The sequence below is a fragment of the Gossypium hirsutum genome, chromosome A04, assembly GCF_007990345.1.
Source record: "Gossypium hirsutum isolate 1008001.06 chromosome A04, Gossypium_hirsutum_v2.1, whole genome shotgun sequence".
NCBI lineage: Eukaryota > Viridiplantae > Streptophyta > Magnoliopsida > Malvales > Malvaceae > Gossypium > Gossypium hirsutum.
Genome location: NC_053427.1, coordinates 80925302 through 80946823, shown reverse-complemented (window position 1 = coordinate 80946823; position 21522 = coordinate 80925302). Strand labels below are relative to the sequence as shown.

At 30.2% G+C, this 21522-nt stretch overlaps 1 protein-coding gene across 22 annotated transcripts; it reads left to right on the top strand.

Moving 5' to 3' along the window:
• Positions 1-13373: 13373 nt before the first annotated feature.
• LOC107944651 (uncharacterized) lies at positions 13374-21139 on the top strand. Of its 22 annotated transcripts, none has more exons than XR_005925752.1 (8): positions 13407-14066; positions 14509-14553; positions 14663-14735; positions 14991-15038; positions 15338-15471; positions 15603-18544; positions 19138-19217; positions 20841-21139. XR_005925752.1 is itself a non-coding variant. In XM_041111474.1 (6 exons), the coding sequence occupies exons 1-4, from the start codon at positions 13996-13998 to the stop codon at positions 15458-15460; spliced, it is 315 nt and encodes a 104-aa protein (XP_040967408.1). In that variant the 5' UTR covers positions 13407-13995; the 3' UTR covers positions 15461-15471; positions 15603-15758; positions 20841-21139. The 22 variants fall into 22 exon arrangements, 3 of the variants coding, with proteins under 3 accessions (XP_040967408.1, XP_040967411.1, XP_040967410.1); XR_005925736.1 differs by lacking the exon at positions 14509-14553 and having other exon boundaries at positions 13408-14066; positions 15603-15758; positions 18465-18544; XR_005925735.1 differs by lacking the exon at positions 14991-15038 and having other exon boundaries at positions 13408-14066; positions 15603-15758; positions 18465-18544.
• The last annotated feature ends 383 nt before the right edge of the window (positions 21140-21522 follow it).

Here is a 21522-nt window from a genome sequence, read left to right as displayed (position 1 = left end):
CGAAAAATAAATTTAGGGAAAATCAGAGTTTTAAAATTTTTCCCAAAACAAGATCTTGGTTGTGATATCTAAAGTAATAATCACTTAATCAAAATTGTATCTTTTCATTCGTCTAGGCTGAGCATTTCGACCGAGTAGTGTTTTCCACTATCCTCAAGCTCACGTCTGTCGAGTGTGGGCTTGTTTCGAATCAGAAAATTTTTTCACAAAAATTACCAGTAGGATAATTTTGTAATTTCTCTAAAATTTTGAGTCAAGTTGTAAATCAGAAAAAATATCTTTAAAAATTTTCTAGAAAATCTCTTTAGAAAATTTTTTCTTTACAACTTTCTCTTAAATTCAAGTGTATGAAACATGATGACCCAATGCTCTCTTTATATAGCGAGAGTTTAGAAAGTTTAACTATTATTAAACTTAATCATTTTAATATTAAATCTTATTAAAATAATAAAATGTTTATCTACAATATAAACATTAAATTAAATTTAATATTAAAATATTAAAATATTATTATTTTTGGAATAATTAATCTGAAATCAAATTCGTTGGTAGAGTCCCAATAGGAGTGTAAATTTTCCACTGCTTAACCACCAATGACCAACCATCGCTGGCCACCGAGAAGCCCTAGTCACAGTCACCGGCACCACCATGTCCGGTGATATAGATGCGACACCTTACGACACCCTGAGCCGATTTAATTGATGCCTGTTCGGTCCGGGTCAATGACGACCTGACCGTTTCGGTCTAGCCATCGGTTGGACTGTCAGCTCGGTTTCACATACTGGGCTAGATTTGACGAGCTTTTGAGTTTTGGTTCAGTTTTGGGCTTCTGGGCCCAATTTACGATCTTAGATCTAATTTTCAAGTTCAATTACCCATTAGGCCATTGTCTGACTTGAAAATTAACTTCCAAAAATATCATATTAATTTTAATTAATTTGATTAATTTAATTTTACTTGATCAAAATTAAATTTTCCAAAAATTACTTAGATTTTCCAAATTAATTTTTCAAGAAAATTATTCAATCAAATTATCTAATTAAACAATTCTCACAACCACCTAATTTAATTTCACATCGAATAAATCGACTTAATTAAATTAGTTCTAAAGTCGTAGAATTTTCTTCTGATTCAAATGCAGTCCGATCGAGCTTTTGTTGAGCTAGCAGAGGGACCAATCAGACATATACAATTTATATCAAGAAGCATCGTTCTGATAATTCGCAATTACTTAATCATGGGGTCAGTCCACAAGAAGTACCATGATTGAAAACTCCTTATTGTATACTCTTTATGAAAGAAATTCTTCCAATTGCTTTGTCCAATGACCTCGTCATGTGTGTGTTACCCTCATATGATGTTCTTGATCCGTTTGAGTTAAATCTGTTCACTTAATACAATCTTATTTTATCTCATTGTTACCATTGTGTCTTCTTAATGATTAATATGATCACTGCCAACAAATGACTATGATAAATTGCTCGTTCTAGAACTAGCAACCCGTGACCACGTTCCATATTTATCAATCCACACAATTCCAATGAGAGGATATCATTAAATCTTTAATTGAGCTATGAATTCCACTTTTGGTAGTAAAACCATGCCACACAAAAGTCATGTACCCAACATATCAGCGATGGACTCAATCATCTTTAGAGCATAAGCCTCCACTTATATCAAAGCACATGAATTGCATATACATGGTTAGTGGCTAACTCAGGATTTAGGTAAATCACACCATGAACGTCACAAGTGAATTAATTCACAAATGAATTCAGAATTAATTCATCTTGGGTCTAGTCTAATGTATCATTTTACCAATGAATATATCTATGTCTCTACTTGTGGAGTCAACTGCTCCTATAGCCAAGACTAGCCATATCTCCAATTAGAATTGTAGATGACATAATAATCCTTCTCAGTATTTGAATCAAATGTTCACTTTGATTCTTTTACGGGATTAGGCTCATTTAGATTATCTACTGAAGTAAGTTGCCTTTCTCGCAATGTAAACATTCTTTACAATGCCACTTATCTTCAGTTTGAACTTTAGACAATTAATGAGCTAATATTTGTTTGTCATAATTTTGCTATACATGCAAAATATAAAAGAAAGAAAATAAAAAAGACATAATAGTGAAATATGGAATTAACTTTATTTATTTATTCATTTCTCATATAAATAGAAAATAGTTACATGTTTACTACAATATGGACACAATTCTTAACACTATCGTCATGACGTCAAAGAACCTATCATCGCGACGTCGTCTCTGTTTCATCCCTGGTAGCTTCGATGTTCAGTGTTACGACATTGCATGCTGAAGTCGCGACACTAGCGTTGTCCCTTATGTTTCTTGGCTTGAAACGATGTGCTGCACATTCAAGTAGCCCATTAGTCATACCCTAGACCTGAATTGGCCTAATGGGTTATCGAAACATCTAAAAATACGTAAAAATGCTTATTTTACCATAATTAAACATTAAATAATAAAATGTAAAACTAATCAAAATAAAATTAAATTATGTTGAAAACAAGCTTATTAAGTTCCAAAAAGAACCTAATTTGCTGCCTCGAATTGTGGCAGATAAGATTCCAACCAATCACATCCATGAATAACACATTAAAAGCACTAATGTCCGAAGACTGTAGAAATGGATTCATAACGCACAAAAGTGTTATGCCCTAAGGCTTTAACCATAGTTTGAAATCGTATTTCCTAAAATACAAGCGCTAATGGCCCCTATGGCATGCCAATTGTATCCTCACTGATGTACTAAGTCTACTAGGGCTTTTTATTTAATTTACACTTGAACACAAATAATTTCACATAATGATCTTATCAATTTCCTTGATATTTCACAAATATAACTCGCCATGTTTTGAGGGGAAAGCTCCATGAGCAAATTTCAATATGCACTTTTCATTTATTCCATATGTTTTGGGTGTCATGATACCGAAGCCTGGGTTTCGTGATACCGCTACATGACGAATGAAAAACTGTTGGGGTAATTTTTTGTCCAAACAAGCTTAAGTCTTTTTTTTCTTTCATTTAAGGACATAATGGTCAATATTAGGTTAAATGTTAAGAGACCATAAATACTACTTTATAAGCTTTTGCCTTTAGACTTTTTTTGCTAAACATTTCTCCTTAGTTTTTCATAGTTTTAAGTTAGGTTTTCTTTTCTTTTCATTTTTAGATTAGGTTTAAAATAGATTTTATTTTTGTTGTTTTCTATGTCTTCTTTTATTGTTGAAGACTATGCAAAAGAAAGATGATCAAACTCTTGGGCTTCATTAGATTTCTATCAATTGAATGGGCATTTTCTTTAACTCTTTACCTTTATTTTATGCTTACCATGTGTTTGACAAAATGCTTGTTTGAAATTTGACAAAATGCTTGTTTGAAATTTAAGTTTGATTATGTGCTAAATTGGTTGATGGTTGGTTGATTAGTTATTTGTTAGTTTAAGTTAATATTTATTCTTGATTAATTGATTGTTTGATTATATCGAAATGCTCAATACGCTAGAATTGACGCCTCTAATGGAAAATCTAGATAAACAAGACCGAGAGGAGAGTTTACCATTCGATAGTTCAATATAATTGTGCTGAATAATGAAATTGAGAGGAGATCTATATGCCTAGGTGAGATCGGGAAGAGAACCTAAGTGGTATCCTTTAGTATAGTATGAGACTGAGAGGAGATTCTTAGCTAAGAGTGACAAAAATACAATCGGTATAGGTTTATTCGCTTAGTTAGTGAGTAATGAATCAATCGACCATCATTTTATCATTTTCATTGTCTAAAGTAATAAGAAAGAAAATTAGATTAGTTTGTTTAACTTATTATTTAAATTTAGTCTATAAACAATTTATTTTGGAATTTACACTAATAATTTCTTACTCGATTAGATTAGTAATTGCAACTTGTAATTAACTTGATAAACACATTTACCAATTTGGCAATCCCTAGGGTTCGATCCTTGGAATACTTGAAGTGTTCCACTGTAACACTTATAAATATTATAATTGACCTGTCACACTTGCAATAAGCCGCTTTTAGATTCTTAAATTTTGTGTTGACTCATAGTCTCGGTGCACATACGCCTGGGCGTGATCAATTCTATCATTGGATTTCTGGAAGTCCAATAAGATAATGAAGTTTCTAACTATAATATATGATTTTTTGAATCTTAAATAGATTCACAATAATTTTTCACGTTTCTCAACTATGTTTTTGTTTTTTGGGTTAGTGAGAGGAAGTTGAGATTTCTTTAAGGCAAGGTTGTTTTCAGGTTAGATTCAACTTATTAGTAAGTTTAGAAAGTTTATTGAATACTGAGAATTGGATTAGAATGGAGTTTAGGCATAGCTCTTAGAAATTATCATTGATGTGTGCTTAAGACAAAGTGAAGGAGGGATGAGTGTTCAGTTGAGATTTTGATGTTTATAGGTTAGATTTATGTTCCTAAGAGTGAATCTGAGGTTGTTTTAGATAGAGTTTTCGAGAATGAGAATTAACACTATAACAAATAAATCAATCTGTGACGAATTATATGTGTAATGCTTAAAATAACATCACAAAATATACTACAAACATATCAAAAAGAAATAATCGTCATATTTAATAATTGATGACGTATCTTAAATGACAACAAAAATTCATAGACTTATGTCACTTTATGTTTGGAGTCAAAATTTACCTCTAAAAAAATTTGGTGAGGAATGTTTTTGTGAAATTAAAAATTTTTTGATAATTTTTCGTCACCAATGAAATTCTTATTAATAAAAAATTATTATTTTAATTTTTTATCTATATATCATTATTTATTAATAAGCTTTGTTCATGGCAACTTGATTTGTTGTATTTATAATACATAAAGGTAATACTCTATTTTTTTTTCTCGAAAAATATATTTAACGTGACACATAGTAATTTGTCACTCTTTCTTTTGTATTTTTCCTTATATTTTATAACTGTCATAGGATTGTGCCACTTATTGTTTGACGTGAAAATCATTCTAGTGATGTTTTCATCTTTATTTGAATTTTTTATTATTTAAAATATTATTAGTGACAATTGTTTTTGAAAGATATTAGTGGCAAATTGTTAAATTTTTTTTGAAAATATTTTAACCTCATGGTGCTATTGTAAATATATTTTATCAATGAAGTTTTAGTTTTGTTGTGGCCGCCACCTTTATTCCATATTCCTTCCATCATCACATCATCATTTGCATTAGTAGTTAATGCCAAACTTTTTGGGTCTATCTGAGATAGAATTTTTCACATTTGAATCTACTATTTTGATGTTATGCTATACGATATAATGTGTCGAAACCATTTTTGAAAAACAGGTCGATTTTATATTTTGAAAAGAAAACAAAAAATGGGAGTCGCTACCAATCCTTTTTGTTTAGGTGTAATTGGATCACCTCGTAATTTAATTGTTTTAATAAAATATTTTGTTTTACAGCGATTTTGGTCTACGAAATTTGAGAAAATAGGTTCGGGAGTCGGTTACGAACGAGGTAGGATTAGCACCCTCGTAACGCCCAAAATTGGTATCTAATTGATTAATTAATGTCTTAACGTTGAAAGTTGAAAACCCGAAAAGAATTAAAAATACGATCCTCTTTTTTAATGTTGATTTTTACAAAGAATTTGCTTGAGCAAATCGAAACAGATGCTAAAGACCTTCTTGTCCCAAAGTGATAAAATGTCACATCCAGTACGTTAGGACACAATATTTTAAACTCTCAAGGATAAGCTTGTCCTTTGATTTTCAAAACTCATGCATTTTAATTTTAGAAGGTTATTCGGTTATTTAGGTTAAACGAGAAAAATTGAAACCCAGTAAGTTAGAGCATGATTTCTTGAATTTCCAAAAAAACGAAATATTGCCTTATTTTTTATATTTCTTTTTTGAATAACAAAAGTGCAACATCTAGCAATGTATATTGATTTAGTTTGGAATAAGATAAAACGGTCTATATTAAGTACATGCATTTGAGCTTTAATACACGATGTGATTTAAATGGAATGAGAAAGAATGATGATATCGAACATGGCATAATAATTTGCGAATAAAATATTACCACAATGAATCACAATGACATGAAAATATGAATAAACGAACTATAGAACACCTAATGGCAATAATCATACAACGCATATTATTTTGGCATCAATATTAACGATAAAAAAATGAAACAAAATAATATATAAAACAACTTGAAGTAACTAATATAAAACAAATTAAAATGAATAATGTATAAAACAATCTAAAACAAATAATATACAAAGCAAATTTCAATCAATAATATAAGATAGTTTAAAGTAAATAAAAAGATAATTTTAGATGAATAATATATATATATATATATAGAAAAACACGTTTAAAATAGATACTACAAAAAACAATTTAAAATAAATAGTAGAGAACAATTTAAAATCATCAATGTATAAAACAATAAAATAATACATAGAACAACTAAAATAAATAATTTATAAAGCAATTTAAAATGAGATAGAAAAAGTTTAAGATAAATAACATGTGAAAAATAAATTTGAAACAAGTAATACATGAAAAAATATATAAGAAGTTTAATATAAGCAATATAAGAAATCTCAAAATAAATAATAAAAGATTTACAATAAACAATAAGAGGAACTTAAAATAGTTAACCTATAAAACAATATCACTAAATAACATATAAAATTTAAAATAGACAACATATATATAATAGTTTAAAATATAATATATATAAATTTAAAATATATATAAGGTAAAAGTTTAAGATAAATATTGTATACAAAAAACCTAAAATAAATGATATGTAAAATAATTTAAAATAATATATAACAAAACGGTTTAAAGTAAGAGGTCGAGGACTGAATTAAAAATGAAGTAAAACTGCAGGGTTAAAATCGTAAATAATAGAAGCTTCTAGGGTCTAAAATAGAACACGCGTGAAGGAACCGGGGTTAATTGGGAAATTATCCCCCAACCCCCGTGCGCAGCTTTTCAATACAGGACCGAAATGTAATCAGAATAAAATTATGTGGGTAAATCTCAAAAATATAAAACAATTATAGGGCCGAATTAAAATGTACAAGAAAAGCGGGGGGATTAAAATGGAAAATAGCCCATTTTGGCCTTAAAAACACTTGGATCCTTCCCAATCGGGTGGCCGGAAATCGAAAAAAGGTAAAATTTTTATTTATATATATATACTGTTTTTAAAAGATAAAAATAGAGAAAACATGTATGTATGTGTATTTATAAAATAGATTCGAAAAGAAAAGAAAGAAAATAAAATACCTTAGCACGATTTTTGAATATGATTTCAGTTTCGAATTTCTTTTTTTTCTATATATTTGATTCTCTGTTTTTTTATTTCAAAAAAAAAAATCCCCCCTCTACATCGGTTTGGAAGTGGCTTTTATAGCCGAAAATACAGCATTTGCTACCGTTTATTATTGTTTGCTTCCCCTTTTTTGCTGTTGTTGCGTGTTCTCTTCCATTTTGCAGGTAGCGTCAGAGCAGGTGGGCAGAGGCGATGGGACAGGGCGTCTGTCTCGGGCACTGAACGCGCTGACACCACATGAGGAGCGGCACGGCGCTTGAGAAGGGAACCCTAGGGTTCCTCCGAAAATGTTAAATGTTTTTGGGTTGGGCTGGTGTTTTAGTTTTGGGGCCATAGAGTATTCGGACCTTGTAATTGGACCACTTAATTAATTTTTTTATTTGGTTTATTTGTTGTTTAGTGGGCCCGGGTAAAAACGATCTTTTACATAATGCATAATGGGTATTGAATAAAAATTCTAAAACCAAATCAAACTTAACAAATTCTATATTTGTATAATTTATGATTTTATATAAAAGTTATTATTTGTTATTTGCAAATAGATCTCTATCTCATTAATTTGACAACAAAGAAATTTAAGAAATGGTTTTGATTTGAATTTTTTTTTTCTTGATTTTTTATTTTTAATGAAATTTTGGTCCTCGATTTTTTTATAAAATATAATATTTGGAACTTATCATATTATTTTATTAGAGTTTAAATTAAAATTTAGAATATTGTAATCAAAATTTACTAAAATTATCTTGGTAGGAATTAGGAAGTTCTAATTATGAGAAATTTTAATCAATTTTTATTAAATTATCTCTTCCTATTTTATGTAATATTTAACATATTTGTTATTTTGTTTTATTTATTTGGATTCAATAAATGCTTTGATTTTTTTTTTATGATTGGGAATGGGAAATAAGATTGCTTGGGATTAAACTCAAATTTTCATGCCTACAAAATAATATTCTTTCTACTAGGCCAAGAGGTTGTTGGCATACATGCTTTGATTTTTTTTTTTATCGAATCCTAATATAAAATTAAATTATTACAAGTTCTGATATACACATTTCGACCAAGAGTAATATGTTGTTGTTGTTGAAGGGCAATTTGAGCCTTGGAAGGACCAACAAAAGTAACGAAAACTATGGCTTTGCTAAAGTAGACAACAACATGTTTAACTTCACCATAAACATTGAAGTGTTGTCTCAAGATCCTTTCATCCATTTTAGTAGAAATTTCATTTATAATCAACTTAGGATTCGTAATGATTATACAGAGAATTTCAGACCTATTACACAGAAATTTTGAAAGGTTGAAAACTACACATAATACTTATAATATAAAAAATGTGTATACAGAGATAAATTCGGATTATACTTCCTTCTTTGCATGGTTTACTTGTTGTACCGTTGGTCATTCATTGATTAAATATAAATATATTGTTTCCTTTTTGTTGTTTAAGTAATTATTTATTAATTTCAAAACAAGTTAATTAGGGGCGTGTAGCAGTAAATAATTTATGTTACTTAATGGGTTTTACATTAATTTTAAATATATTAGAATTAAAGTTTTATAAATTTGCTAATAAAGTTTATGTTTCTACAACAATATTTTGGGCAACAGAAAGTGTATGCATGGTTAGCTCGTGATTTGGCTAAAAGTATTTCTTTTAATCGTTAAGGAAATTTGGAAGTAATATTAAATATCTAATCTATCTCTAAACCATTAATATTTTTTTAGTTAACTTGATAATATAAATAGATTTCTTTATTTCATAAATTATATTAGATATACACCCAAATATTATGTGTTGTACTGCATATTTTGGTCATTCAAATTTTATAATTTATTTTTGAAATTTATTATTTTCAAATTTCTGTTAGAAATTAAAATATTTAAATTTTAAGATTTTGAAATTCATTGTTTGGACACTTCCAATTTAGATTTGAATTTCAATTCTTAGCCTTAAAAATATTTTTTAAAATTTAATTATTTAGGAAGATTTTAAACATGGTTGTTTGAACTGGACCAAACCAGCCTATCGAATTGGCAACTAGCTAGTGTATTGGTCCAAAGAAAGGCATCTTCTGATAGAATTCTCGACAGAGTGACCAACTGATGAATCCGTCTTAGTGATCTGTCATGGCAAGGAGCCTTATGTGTTGGAATATGAAGTAGTGTAAGTGCTTGCCAAACTTGGAATTTCTTAAGTCTTGCATTAACGTTATCTAGAAATCTATTACCTGTATTATAATGTTGTGTTCATCAAAGCAAGTATGATTGTTTGGATTGATTTGAAGATACTATGTAACTAGTGTTTTGACAATCGATGAGCTCTATAAAGGAACCTACCAAGAGTATCCGTTGGGTATCGTTCTGAGAAGCTTATCTAACTACAAACAGCAAAGAAATCGTGTAATGGGATTCAAAATATGTTGTAAAGTCTGAGATCCATCAGTCGGGTGAACTGATTATAAGATAGTTAAGCGTAGGGAGACATATGGTTATCCACCAATTAGGAATTAGAATTGTATTTGCCAATGTGTGAGAGGGAACTCAAACCCTTGAGTCGAAAGAATCTACATTTTCGTAAAAAAAGTAAATATGAGTGAGACTCACTAACTTCCTTGGAAACTTATATGCGTGTTTTGGTTTGTAAGTCTGTTTGTTGAACCTATACGCTAAGAGGGACCAAGCCAATAATGTGCCATGGTGGTAGACCAAGAGCAATATTATGCATACAAAGGGATATTATGAAAATTTGTTTTTCAAATGATAAATAGTAACACCGGCTACAAATATGTCTGTCTAATTTATGTAGTATTTAACATCTTTGTTATTTTATTTATTTGGATTCAATACATGCTTTGATTTTATTTTTTTTTATTTTTTGATGATTGAGAATGGGAAATAGGGTTGCTTGGGATTGAACCCAAGTTTTCATACCTACAAAATAATATTCTTTCTACTAAGGCCAAGAAGTTATTAGCATACATGCTTTAAATTTTTTTTTTATCGAATCCTAATATAAAATTAAATTGTGATAAGTTCTAATATATACATTTCTTGTCACTTACAATTTATTGTAAATGTGGATTCACTTTTGAGATATATATATATATATATATATATATATATAAAGATGCTATATCTCTACAAGTTTACTAATCGTATAAAGAAGTCAAAATAGCATAAAACCTGAAGTCTGTCAAGAAATTGATAGTTATGGAAGATAAAGAGGATAAGATTGAAGTCATGTTAGCAGCAATTTCGTTAGAACATGTGATATTACGATGACTTGCTCTTGCAACTCTAATTCGTATATGTGTACTTTCATTTACATGCATTGACATCTAATTGTTTATTTAGAGTTTGTGAATTTTGATAGCTCTTTGAAGTAATATTGCATTAATGAATAATAATTTGTTTCAATTATTTTAGGTTATTTCAACTTGATTTTCTTTGTATAAATAAATTAAATCGGTTGTAATAAAAAAAGTATATATGCCATTTTTTATGTTTGATTTTACCTAATGCATAATAGCGATTATAATATAATATTTTCTTGTGTTGTTTATTTGATCTGGAACTCATATTTGTTAATATTGGCTTTTGTTCAAGAATAAATTTGGTTTTTTCTTTACTTACGAGCTGCATAGTAATTCTATCATCAACCAACTTATCTTTTGTAGTTTTAGTGTGAAGAATGGTGAATTAATATTTATATGAGTTGGGTTTTTTATTTTTATTTTTTTCTTAATTTTATTTATAATTAAAATCATTTCTAATTTTAAAATACTAAACCAAGATCATTTGAGTTAACTTGAGTGTTTTTAGTACATGTCTTTCATGGAATTATGGACTCTGCTTTTAGTGTTTAATAATCATCTTCAAGCAATGAGAATATTCAAAATAATAATAATAATAATAATAATAATAATAATAATAATCATTTTCAACATTTCCACTTACAAGCTTTAGCCATATTAATTTGTAGTGTATTGGGTTTCTTTTTTAATCAATTGTTCTAAGGAAGGAACGCTAAAATTTCGGTTATCTTTTTTTTTAATGATTTATTTAGTATTTCAACTTTATAAAAAAAAAAAGAAGGCATTTTTACCTTCTATTTAATCTTTCGACTTTTTTAGTCCTTAAATTTGTACTATTTGTCAAATCACCCTAAAATGGATGAAAAAATTAACATCTGTTAACTTTGTTGACGTGATATCCACATGTATGTCATGTCAACAATTAATTTTTTTTTAAAAATTATTTTTTATAATTTTTATACTTTTTAAATAATGCTAACTGTTTATCTAATAATTTTTTATTTTTTTAAATTTTTAAATATTTAAAAATAATAATTATTTATGTGGCATCCATCACTATAGGAAAATAGGACTTTAGCGGCGTTTTAGAAAAAACGCCGGTAAAAACAGAGCAATAGCGGCATTTTTGGGAAAACGGGCTAAAAACCAGGGCAATAGCGGCGTTTTACCAAAAACGCCGCTAAAAACCAGAGCAATAGCGGCGTTTATGGTCAAAACGCCGCTAAAAGTCATATAACTCCTAAAATCCTAAACCCTCAAAAAATCATAAACACTAATCTATAACCGCTAAACCCTAAAACCATAAAACTAAACTATAACCCCTAAAACCTTAAACCCTAAAAAACATCATATGGATGTTGATGTGTATATACATAGATATTAATGTAAAAGCTTATGTTCATAATAAATTATGGAAGCAATACTTAATATTGATTAAATTTATTTTGGGGTTTAAGGTTTAATATTTAAGGTCTATGGTTTAGGGTTTTATGGTTTAAGGTTTAATGGCCATGGGTATATAGTATATTAATCTCAAGTGAATCATATTCAATAATTAAATCCTAAACCATATAATTAATATATATTTAGGGGCATAAGTAGGGGGTTGAAAGGGTCTCTACTCCTCTAAAAATGAAAAATTTTCCATTTCGGTTTTTTGAAATTTTTAAAAATTTTAAAGGTAAAATTGCACTTTATCCCTTTGAATAGTGGAAATTTTTTGATTTAATCATTTCAAAATTATAAAAATATATGTTAAACTTTAATCGTTTAAAGTTTAGATGATAGGAGGTAAGGGTTAGAGGTTAATGGGTAGAAGTTTAGGGTTTATGTTTTATGGCTTAAAGTTTAGGGGTTAAGAGTTAGGGGTTTACGAGTTATAGGGGTTAAGAGTTAGAGGTTTACAGGTTATGTGGTTTAAGGTTTAAGATTTAGGTGTGTATGGGTTTTAGGGTTAAAAGGACATAGGTTAAGGGTTAGGGGTTTAAGGTTTAAGATAATTAGTGTGAAAAATATATGTTAAAAATTTGAAATACTATTATTTAAAATAATTTTAAAGTTTTTTTGGGTATATGATTGATTTTTTTAATCTATATATTAAATAATTTCAAATTTTAAAGAATTAAAATTTTAAAAAAAATTTAAGATTTCAAATTTTATCTAATTCTTTTAAATATTAGTTAAATTTTTAAAAAATATTTATTTAAATAAAAAAATTAAAACACTATTATTTAAAATAATTTTAAAGTTTTTTGGGTATATAAGTGATTGTTGGTGCACGTTGAATGATATTTTGATTAAAAAATGGGAAACCATATTTCAATATCTATTCTCTAAGATTGAATATTCAAATTATATATTATCATGTAATGTTTTAATCAAAAAGTTAATAATATTAACTATTTGAATTAATTAATAATATTATAAAAATATATAGACTAAATGATATTAAAAATTAAAGTATATGCAAAAAAATCTGAAATTTAAATATACTAGAGAGACCAAATTAAAATTTAACCATTTTAGTAAATAATAATAATAATAATAATAACAATAATAATAATAATAATAAAAGAGAAAAAAATTTATTGGGCTGCATATTTAGTGGCGTTTTTTTAAAAACGCCGCAAAAGATATGAATTACCGTCGTTTTTATAAAAAACGCCACAAACATCTCTTAATAGATTGAAAACGGCGTCATTTTTTGGAGCCCCAAATTTCCTTTACTTTCCCCTATTCAGATTACCCCCGAACGTCTGGTTCCCCAAACCTTGAATCTCCAAATCCTCTAAAATTTCCCCTAATTCGATATCCTCAAATCGGTTTCCCAAAATCCCCAAATCAAAATACCTTTGATTTTCGCCGAAGTCCCTTTGATTCTCTTTTTTTTTTTTTTCATTTTCATTTTCACAGTACACTCCATCACTCGCATCCACTGATTCTCATTGCTTTTGCAGTACCCATATCTCAAAATCAATTCTACGCAGTGTTTTAGCTACCCAATGAACGTCGACTGCAACTCTCTATTTTGTATTTCCAATATATCGATCTGTGTTTGAAGATATGGCGGAAGCGACTGTTTTGGCGATCTTGGAGCAGATGACTGCAATCACCATTGATAAAGCAATCGAAGCCTGGAGTCTGGTGCAAGGTGCTGAGAAAGAGGTGAAAATGCTTGAAACCAACTTTAAAGCACTCCGGTTGGAGCTTGAAGATGCAGAGGAGAAAGAATACATGGACAAACGGGTTAAACTTTGGTTAGACAAGTTCAAATATGTTTCTTATGACATGGAAGATGTATTAGATGAGTGGGAAACTGCAGTTCAGCAGTTGCAAACAGATCCTTCTGGCTCTGCTTCTGTTCATAACTAGAAGGTATGCCCCTTTGTTTCATGCTTTTCTTCAGGTTTTCAAGTTGTCAAGCATTATAATATTGCTACCAAAATAAAGGAAATCAATGAAGAAGTAGATGAGATTGTTAAAGACAAAAATTAGGTTTGAGTTGATAAAAAGAAAAATCAACCAACCTAAACGTCCAGAAACTACTTCTTTTGTGGATGTTTCAGAGTTAATTGGTCGAGATGCAGCATCATCTCTGTTTTTTGTTTAAATCTTTTATGTTCGATCTCATTTTCTTTTTAATTCTAAAATCACTGTACAGAGATAGTATTTATTAATTTTTGATATATCTAACAAGCATGTTCTGTGGCTGATATTTTCATAGTTGTTGTCTGTTTTTAGCTCGTAAATTGGTACACCTTTGTTTTCTCTTGATTCTGATTTTGAGCTTGGTTTATTATTTACACAATTTTGGCAGCAATAGTTCATCTAAAACTATATAATTGCTTTGGCGAATGTTAAGGTAGAATGATTCTTCTCCTTAATCCATTAAATAATAGTCTAAGCTCTTAAAGAATATCTAGGGCACGGGATGAGTAGGTGTATGTTTTTGTTTTGTTTTGTTTTGTTAGGATGAGCAACCAGAAGTACAAGGACCAGCAGTTTTGGTCTCAACTGAAAGAGGATCAACTATCAGTCCAATTGGTATTTCTCTGTGTGTGTGTGTGTGTTTTCTTATGATTTAAGGGTTTTTTCTTCATTGGATTTAGTTGAAAAATGGAATATATGTTCATTGCAGTACTTGGACTTGAGATTTTAGAACTTTGATTTGCATGGAACTTTGACTTGCGGGTCTCTTTTTGGAGTAATAAAGAGGATATGCTTCGAATAGATGCAATTTATTAGTAGCATATTGGTTGTTTGTTGGTTGCTTGATTTCTCTTTTATTGTTTTTCTCAGCTTAGTTGCATTTTCTTAAAAATCCAACCGCCGGTGAATTCCTCTGTGGTAAGTGTATTATAAACATGCACGGTTGGGAAGAACAATAATATAGGCATTGTTGGCCTGTTTCATTCATTTTTAAGTTAATTATATATATAACATATTGTTTTAGTTAAGTAAATGGCTGTTGGCTGGAAAGTGTAGTAAATCAGTGCTTTTTGGGTTTGATTCATTGTTCTTTAAATTTTCACGTAATAAAGTTATTCTATCATTGGGTTGGTTTTATTCTGTCATATTGTAATAAATATTTATCATAGCAAAGGCATGTGGCAGCATTGAGTAAGTAATTAAATTGGTGGATGCAGGCATTGAATATATTGCTGAGATTTGCATGGATGCAAACAGTGTTGAATTTTAAGGTGTCTTTACACAGAGAAACATTAGCTGCTATTGTTGCCAGTCTAGAGATCATTCATCGCGGCATCTAGAATTTCTTCAGGTTAACCTTTAGATCAGCCTTGTGTTTATTCAATTAGAACCATTTATGTTTTCAGACCAATATAAAGATTCTGTATAAGAATTTAAAGCCTTTGAACATTGTGATAGACATTTCCTATTGAAAATGAGCAGGTTGGAGAATGAACATTTGAACAATTTTGGCAAGTTTCGTGCATTTAAATCAGTACCATTGCCTTTCAACTATGAAGATGACGAAGATAGGGATGTTTAGGCTGCTGCAAAAAATAAGAAATATTGGAAGCAGAAAGCAAAGATGGAAAAAAAATTGTAAGAGAAACAACTAGCAATGCAATTGTTTCGGTGTAGATTTTTTAAACTCTTTGCTAGTTTGGATTAGTTCATTAGATTACTTCATTCTTTTTATATCACGTATGCTACGAGTGTTGTTGAATCCTAATTGTCTTTATTTGTGTATAATTTTGTTGAATCAAACAGTTATTGATTGCTTAGAAAAACAAAGTGCTTGAATGGAAGTTCTTAGAATATTTTAAAATTCAGATTTAAATATTTTTATTAAATTTGTTGACTTAACATTTTAAAATACTCATTTATTTGCAGATTGTTTCTATTGAAAAATTACAGAAATTTAAAATAAACTTAAAAAATATGTAACGCCTCAATTTTTGGGAATCCTGTGAATGTTGGCATAGGTTTAATTATGTTAGTGGGCCTCTAGAAAGCCTAATCTTAAGATAGAACCCGACAATTTATGAAATATGACCTATGTGAAAATGCTTGAAAATGCTATAGGCTAAATTGAAGTGGCCAAATAAATAGGAGTGCAAAATAGGAGGATTTGCATGACAAACCTCCCATTTTACATGAAGTGGCCAGCCATCATGTTGTTGTAGACAAAATGTACACTTGATATCCATAATTTATGGTACAAATTGATACAAATTGATAATAGGTTAGGTAAATGTTCCATGATAATGGGTTAGGTAAATGTTTCATGATAAGAATTTCATGTCTTTTGTATTAAAGAATTAAATGGATGAAATATGAAGTTTTATTAAAAGAAAAAGGGGTGAAAAGAACAAAGTTTTGTCCATCTTTGTTCATCATAGTTGAAAGTTAGAGCAGAGAAAGGAGAGGAGAAAGCTCTTGAGTATTCGGTCATTAGGAGGAGGAAAATTGAAGGTAAGTTCTTGGTACCTTGCTTCTATTTTGAGGTTCATGAGTTCTTCTTGATTCTACCTTAACTCTTGAAGTATATTTTGATTTTTAGTTGTGTTGTGAGCATTTAGTCATGAATTAAAATGAAGGAAATGGTTGTTGTTTCATGTTCTTTTGATGAAAAATGAAAGATAGGTGAAGTTGAGCCAAACAAATGAGCATGCATGTGCCTTAGATGCTAAGGGGAAAAATCGGCTAACATGTTGTGCTTTAAAATGATGAAATGGAGATTATTCTTAAGTAAAATCATAGATATGTGATGATTGATTGGTGATATACATGTTTAAATAACATGCATGCAAGGTATGTGTGAAAGAGTGATTTGGTAATAAATCTGTTTGGGACAGCAGCAGTAACGTGACTTTGGAAAATCACCATAAATTGTGGGAGATAAATTAGAAGCTGAATAAATTATGTAATTAAAGCTTATTGAGTCTAGTTTCTAATGAAATAAACTAGAACATATTTTGAATTCTGTAGAATGAGAAATTTGATTCGTAATGAAGAGTGGTCAGATTAGTCAAACAGTGAAACATGGGAAACTTTGAGAAAAATCTGGTATTGATTGGCCATACCAAAAATTCTGAAAATTTTATGGATAAAAGATATATGAGTCTATTTTCAGGGAAAATTAATGGCACTTGATTTGGAGTTTCGTAGCTCCAGTTATAAATAATTTAGTGACTGTTATTCAGGAAGACAGCTTGCAGTGAAATTATGATTATGTGGTAAACATTGACAAAAATTTGTTAATGAGTTGCTTATTGATTTCTTATAAGCTTACTATGATCTGTAGGTGTGGTTGGCCGAATATTGTAAGGGGTTAATACGTAGTTTGTATTTGAATAGTTAGATTAACGTGTTAGTAATCCAATTGTAGGCGGTTCGTGTGTGGATCTCGTCAGCATATCGTCGCAAACAGGTGTGTAACTGACACCCTCTCATAAACTAGATTGGCAAAAGCCGAAATGCCGAAAAGTCAGTATTTTGGGAATTTGCGAGTGTGCGAATGCTCGTAAGATAGTTGGGTTTGTATATTTGGTAATCTAAAGTAATAAACTGCAGTACGCGCGATTTCGTACATTTTGATAATTTGGGCTTAATGGGCCAAAGATCGGGTTCATGGGCCAACGGGCCCAATTCAGTAAGTATGTGCGGTAAGTGTTCTGATAGTACGTAAATAGTTAGGATATGCATGAAAACCCTAAAAGTATCTAAATTACTATAATACCCCTATGTATGGAAAATTACTGTTATACCCCTAGATGCAAAATTACCGTTATCCCCTTAGGGTTAATTTTGACTGAAAAGCATGACGATCTGATTCTGTATGATGTATGCCATGATTATATATCTGTTGCATGGGGACATGGGTTATATTATGGAGGAAGCGTTCTGGTGGCTATGCCACAAATATCTGATCTGGTGGCTTTGCCACATATATCTGTTCTAGTGGCTCTGCCACGATTATCTTTATCTGGTGACTCTGTCACATTATCTGTTCTGGCAGCCATGCTGCAAATTCTATGGTGTGTAGCGGTTGGGTGGGTCGAGTTGTCTCCCCACACGGTGTAAGGTTGGTACGGGGGTGTATACGGTTGGATATGGTTGGGTTTTTGCATAAACATGTAATATCTGTTCTGTTCTGTTATGGGCCTATGGGCTTTATTTTGAATTCTGTTCTGGGCTAAGGCCAACTTATTCTATTTCTGTGATTTAAGCTGATATAGGCTATGGTTGGGTTAATTTACACACTGAGTTTCCCCAAACTCACCCCTTTTATTTTCATCCACGCAGGTAATCCCCAACCATAGTGGGCTTGGAGCTGTGAGGGAATTTGGAGTGGCCACCTGTTCTGAAAGTTTGATTTTCTTCTGGTGAACTGGACATCCTTTTATTTACGTTTGAAGTTTTGGGTTTTTAAATGTAATAAGGCCGCTTATTTATTTTTGATGTTTTTTTATATGTATTACTAAGATAGGTAATACTTATTTTAACTGTTGAAATTGGATAGCTTTAGGGCGCGTTTTCAAAAACAACAGTTGATTTCAAAATAACACGACAACAAGCAAAGCTTCCGCAATGAAAGTATTTTCCAAAATTAATCACTTTTCCTAAAAATGACTTAATCAAATCGGTTTCCTAGAAATATCCATGACGTTAAAGTGTGGCAATGGCGGTATGCATGTCTAGGATTGGATCCGAAGGGAGCTTGGTACTTAAGCAGTCCGATGGACTCACCACCTCTTTTCCGGTTTCCTACCTGGTGCACAGCTTCCATTCACTTTAACCTTTAATGAATTAATCTTTTGAACATCAAGTACGATTTTCTGGACTTAGAATGGAAATTTTTTTTACGTTTTTGATGTGGCATGTCGGATCCGGCAATAACTTCTGGGCCGGGTTTGGGGTGCTACAAAATACACTTGTTAATGCACTGATTTTTCACAGTTTTCTTCTTCTATTTCAGGTATGTTAAGCTTCTCTTTTACACTTGATATGGATGTTGGGGAGTTCATTGTTCCTGTTCCATACGTAAAGCAAATAAAGGTTTGTCTTACTCTTTCATAATCTACTTGCATAATGTAATTTATATATTTTAGTTTGTCTGTCATGATATTATTTAACTTGTGCACTTAATAGCATTGGATATCGATATTTTTTTTGAAAGGGCCTAAAATTAACTAATTCGAAAAGTATTGGTCAAATTAAAGTATAAGAACTAAATGCATAACTTTAAAAAATACTCATGATCTTCATTGAGGAGATAAACATTAAAAGGTCTCTAAGGATTCCTTTTGATTCTGTTCATTAGTCATGATCTTCTATCTTTATTCATTTTCTTAAACAAAAACTATTAATTTAAGCATTAAAGAGTGATTGAAATGCAAACTTTGCTTGTTGTCCCTAGTTGCATCGGCAAACCATGGGTGCCTTAATTGAGTATGCTATCAGCAGTAGTTTATATCCCCACTGGTAGAGTCTTTCCAAATCAAGTAATTTGGATTAGAACTGAGACTGCAAAGTATGCATGAATTCTGTCCATTGGTTCAACTCCCATTAAAATAAATGGATGCCCATGTTCCAACTCCACTGCTTTCCCATCTTAAAGCCAAGCAGAGTAAAAGCTTGGACCACTAGCATTGTGATGTCAAGAAGCAGTTGTAATACTTTGGTTAAATGGAGTTGCCTCGCAGAGGTTGGATCAAATTAAATACGGATGATTAATTATTATTCATGTTTGAGTGTTAATTACTTACAATATAGATTTAATTATAAATATTAAGTATTGAACACATTACTTTCTTTTTTATATAATTATAAATGTTTTTATCGATTTTACGAGTTTTATTCAAATCGAAGATTATATCAAATAATAACTGATCCGAAATTTATTACTTGCCAAGTAACATAGTGGATTTAGAATACTTTTCTGCTACTATTTTTGGAACAGTAAGCCAAAAAGTTTAACGCGAACACGAAAAGACTCGAAATTAAATCTAGAAATCTCCATCTTGTATGTGCTTCAGAGAATTGGTAAAGGTAGATAGAAACTTCAAATCAACATAAAGATATCTGGTTAATTCTATTATTAGTTCCTATACTTTGCGAAAGTTATGCATTTAGTTCTTATATTTTAATTTGACCAATACTTTTCGAATTAGTTAATTTTAGGCCCTGTACTATTTTAAATTTTAAAATTTTAGTTCTTTTCTTCTTATCGCATGCGTAGTTTGACTCTGCTACTTGTTTTTAGCTTGGCTGCGATTTATCATCTTTTTTTTTCTTTTTTAAATTCTTGTATTTGCTCTAGTTTTGCTGCGTGATTGTTTGTCTATTTTGTGTTTTTTTGTTGTTAGTGTTGTGTTATAATTTGTTCCAAAGTTAGATTTCAAATTTTTAGATTTATAATTAGGGCTTATTGGATTTACTGGTATTTTTAGTCAAATCTAACTGTTCATTAGACCCTGATATTACCTTTTGTTCTTGTAATTTTAGATATTAGAACTAAAGAATAATTTCTATATAACGTTAAACAACAGTACGAGGTAAAATATAGTTTGGGGTAGAATTGAGCAAAGGCTTCAGAACTGTGATTTTGAGTTGAGTATCACAACTGTGAACTAATTTTCTCTCATCAAATACCATAATCTCATGGACATTTATATGCAGGAATTGGAGAGAAGAAGAGAAGAACATGAAGAATTGCTCTTGGCAGAAAGGGTATGAGAGAATATGGGTGATTAAGTCAAATGGAGAAAGGGACATCATGTCCTTGTTGTGTGCAAGTGTTTTCTCCCTGAGACAGGCAAGGAACCTGACATCAAGAATGGTTCAACTTAAAGATGCTTCCTTGTACTCATTCTCATACTCTTTATATTTTCCAATGCTTTCTTCAAGTAGGATACTAAGAATTTCCTGTACTATTCTTTCTGATTGCTTATAAAATAGTTTGCTCATTAGAACCTTCATTTTCTCTTGTCTTTTATGTATTTGTGTAAATCATTTTTCTTTGTTTAGTGACACAACGAATCTTTGAACATAATTTTTGTTGAGTTATATATATAAATGATTTTTAAAAAATTGTATATAGTTTAAAGTTCAAATTTTAAAAATAAAACATAATATAATATTTATCATAGAAAATAAATATTATTTAATTAAAATATATTTTTTAAAGTTTATATTTTTAGCGGCGTTTGTAAAAAAAGTGCCGCTAAAGGTTTATTATCTAGTGGCGTTTTCAGGAAAAGCGCCGCTAAAGGCATGACTTTTTGAGGTTTTTTTTAAATAACGCCGCAAAATTTTGCGGCGCTTGCTATAACGGCGCTTGTGAAAACGCCGCTAATAGTTC

Coding starts and splice junctions, on each gene's coding strand:
- LOC107944651 (XM_041111474.1), top strand. CDS start 13,996: ATGAGTGGGAAACTGCAGTTCAGCAGTTGCAAACAGATCCTTCTGGCT. Junction 14,736..14,990: donor ATCAACTATCAGTCCAATTG/GTATTTCTCTGT, acceptor TGTTTTTCTCAG/CTTAGTTGCATTTTCTTAAA. Junction 15,039..15,337: donor CGCCGGTGAATTCCTCTGTG/GTAAGTGTATTA, acceptor TGGTGGATGCAG/GCATTGAATATATTGCTGAG.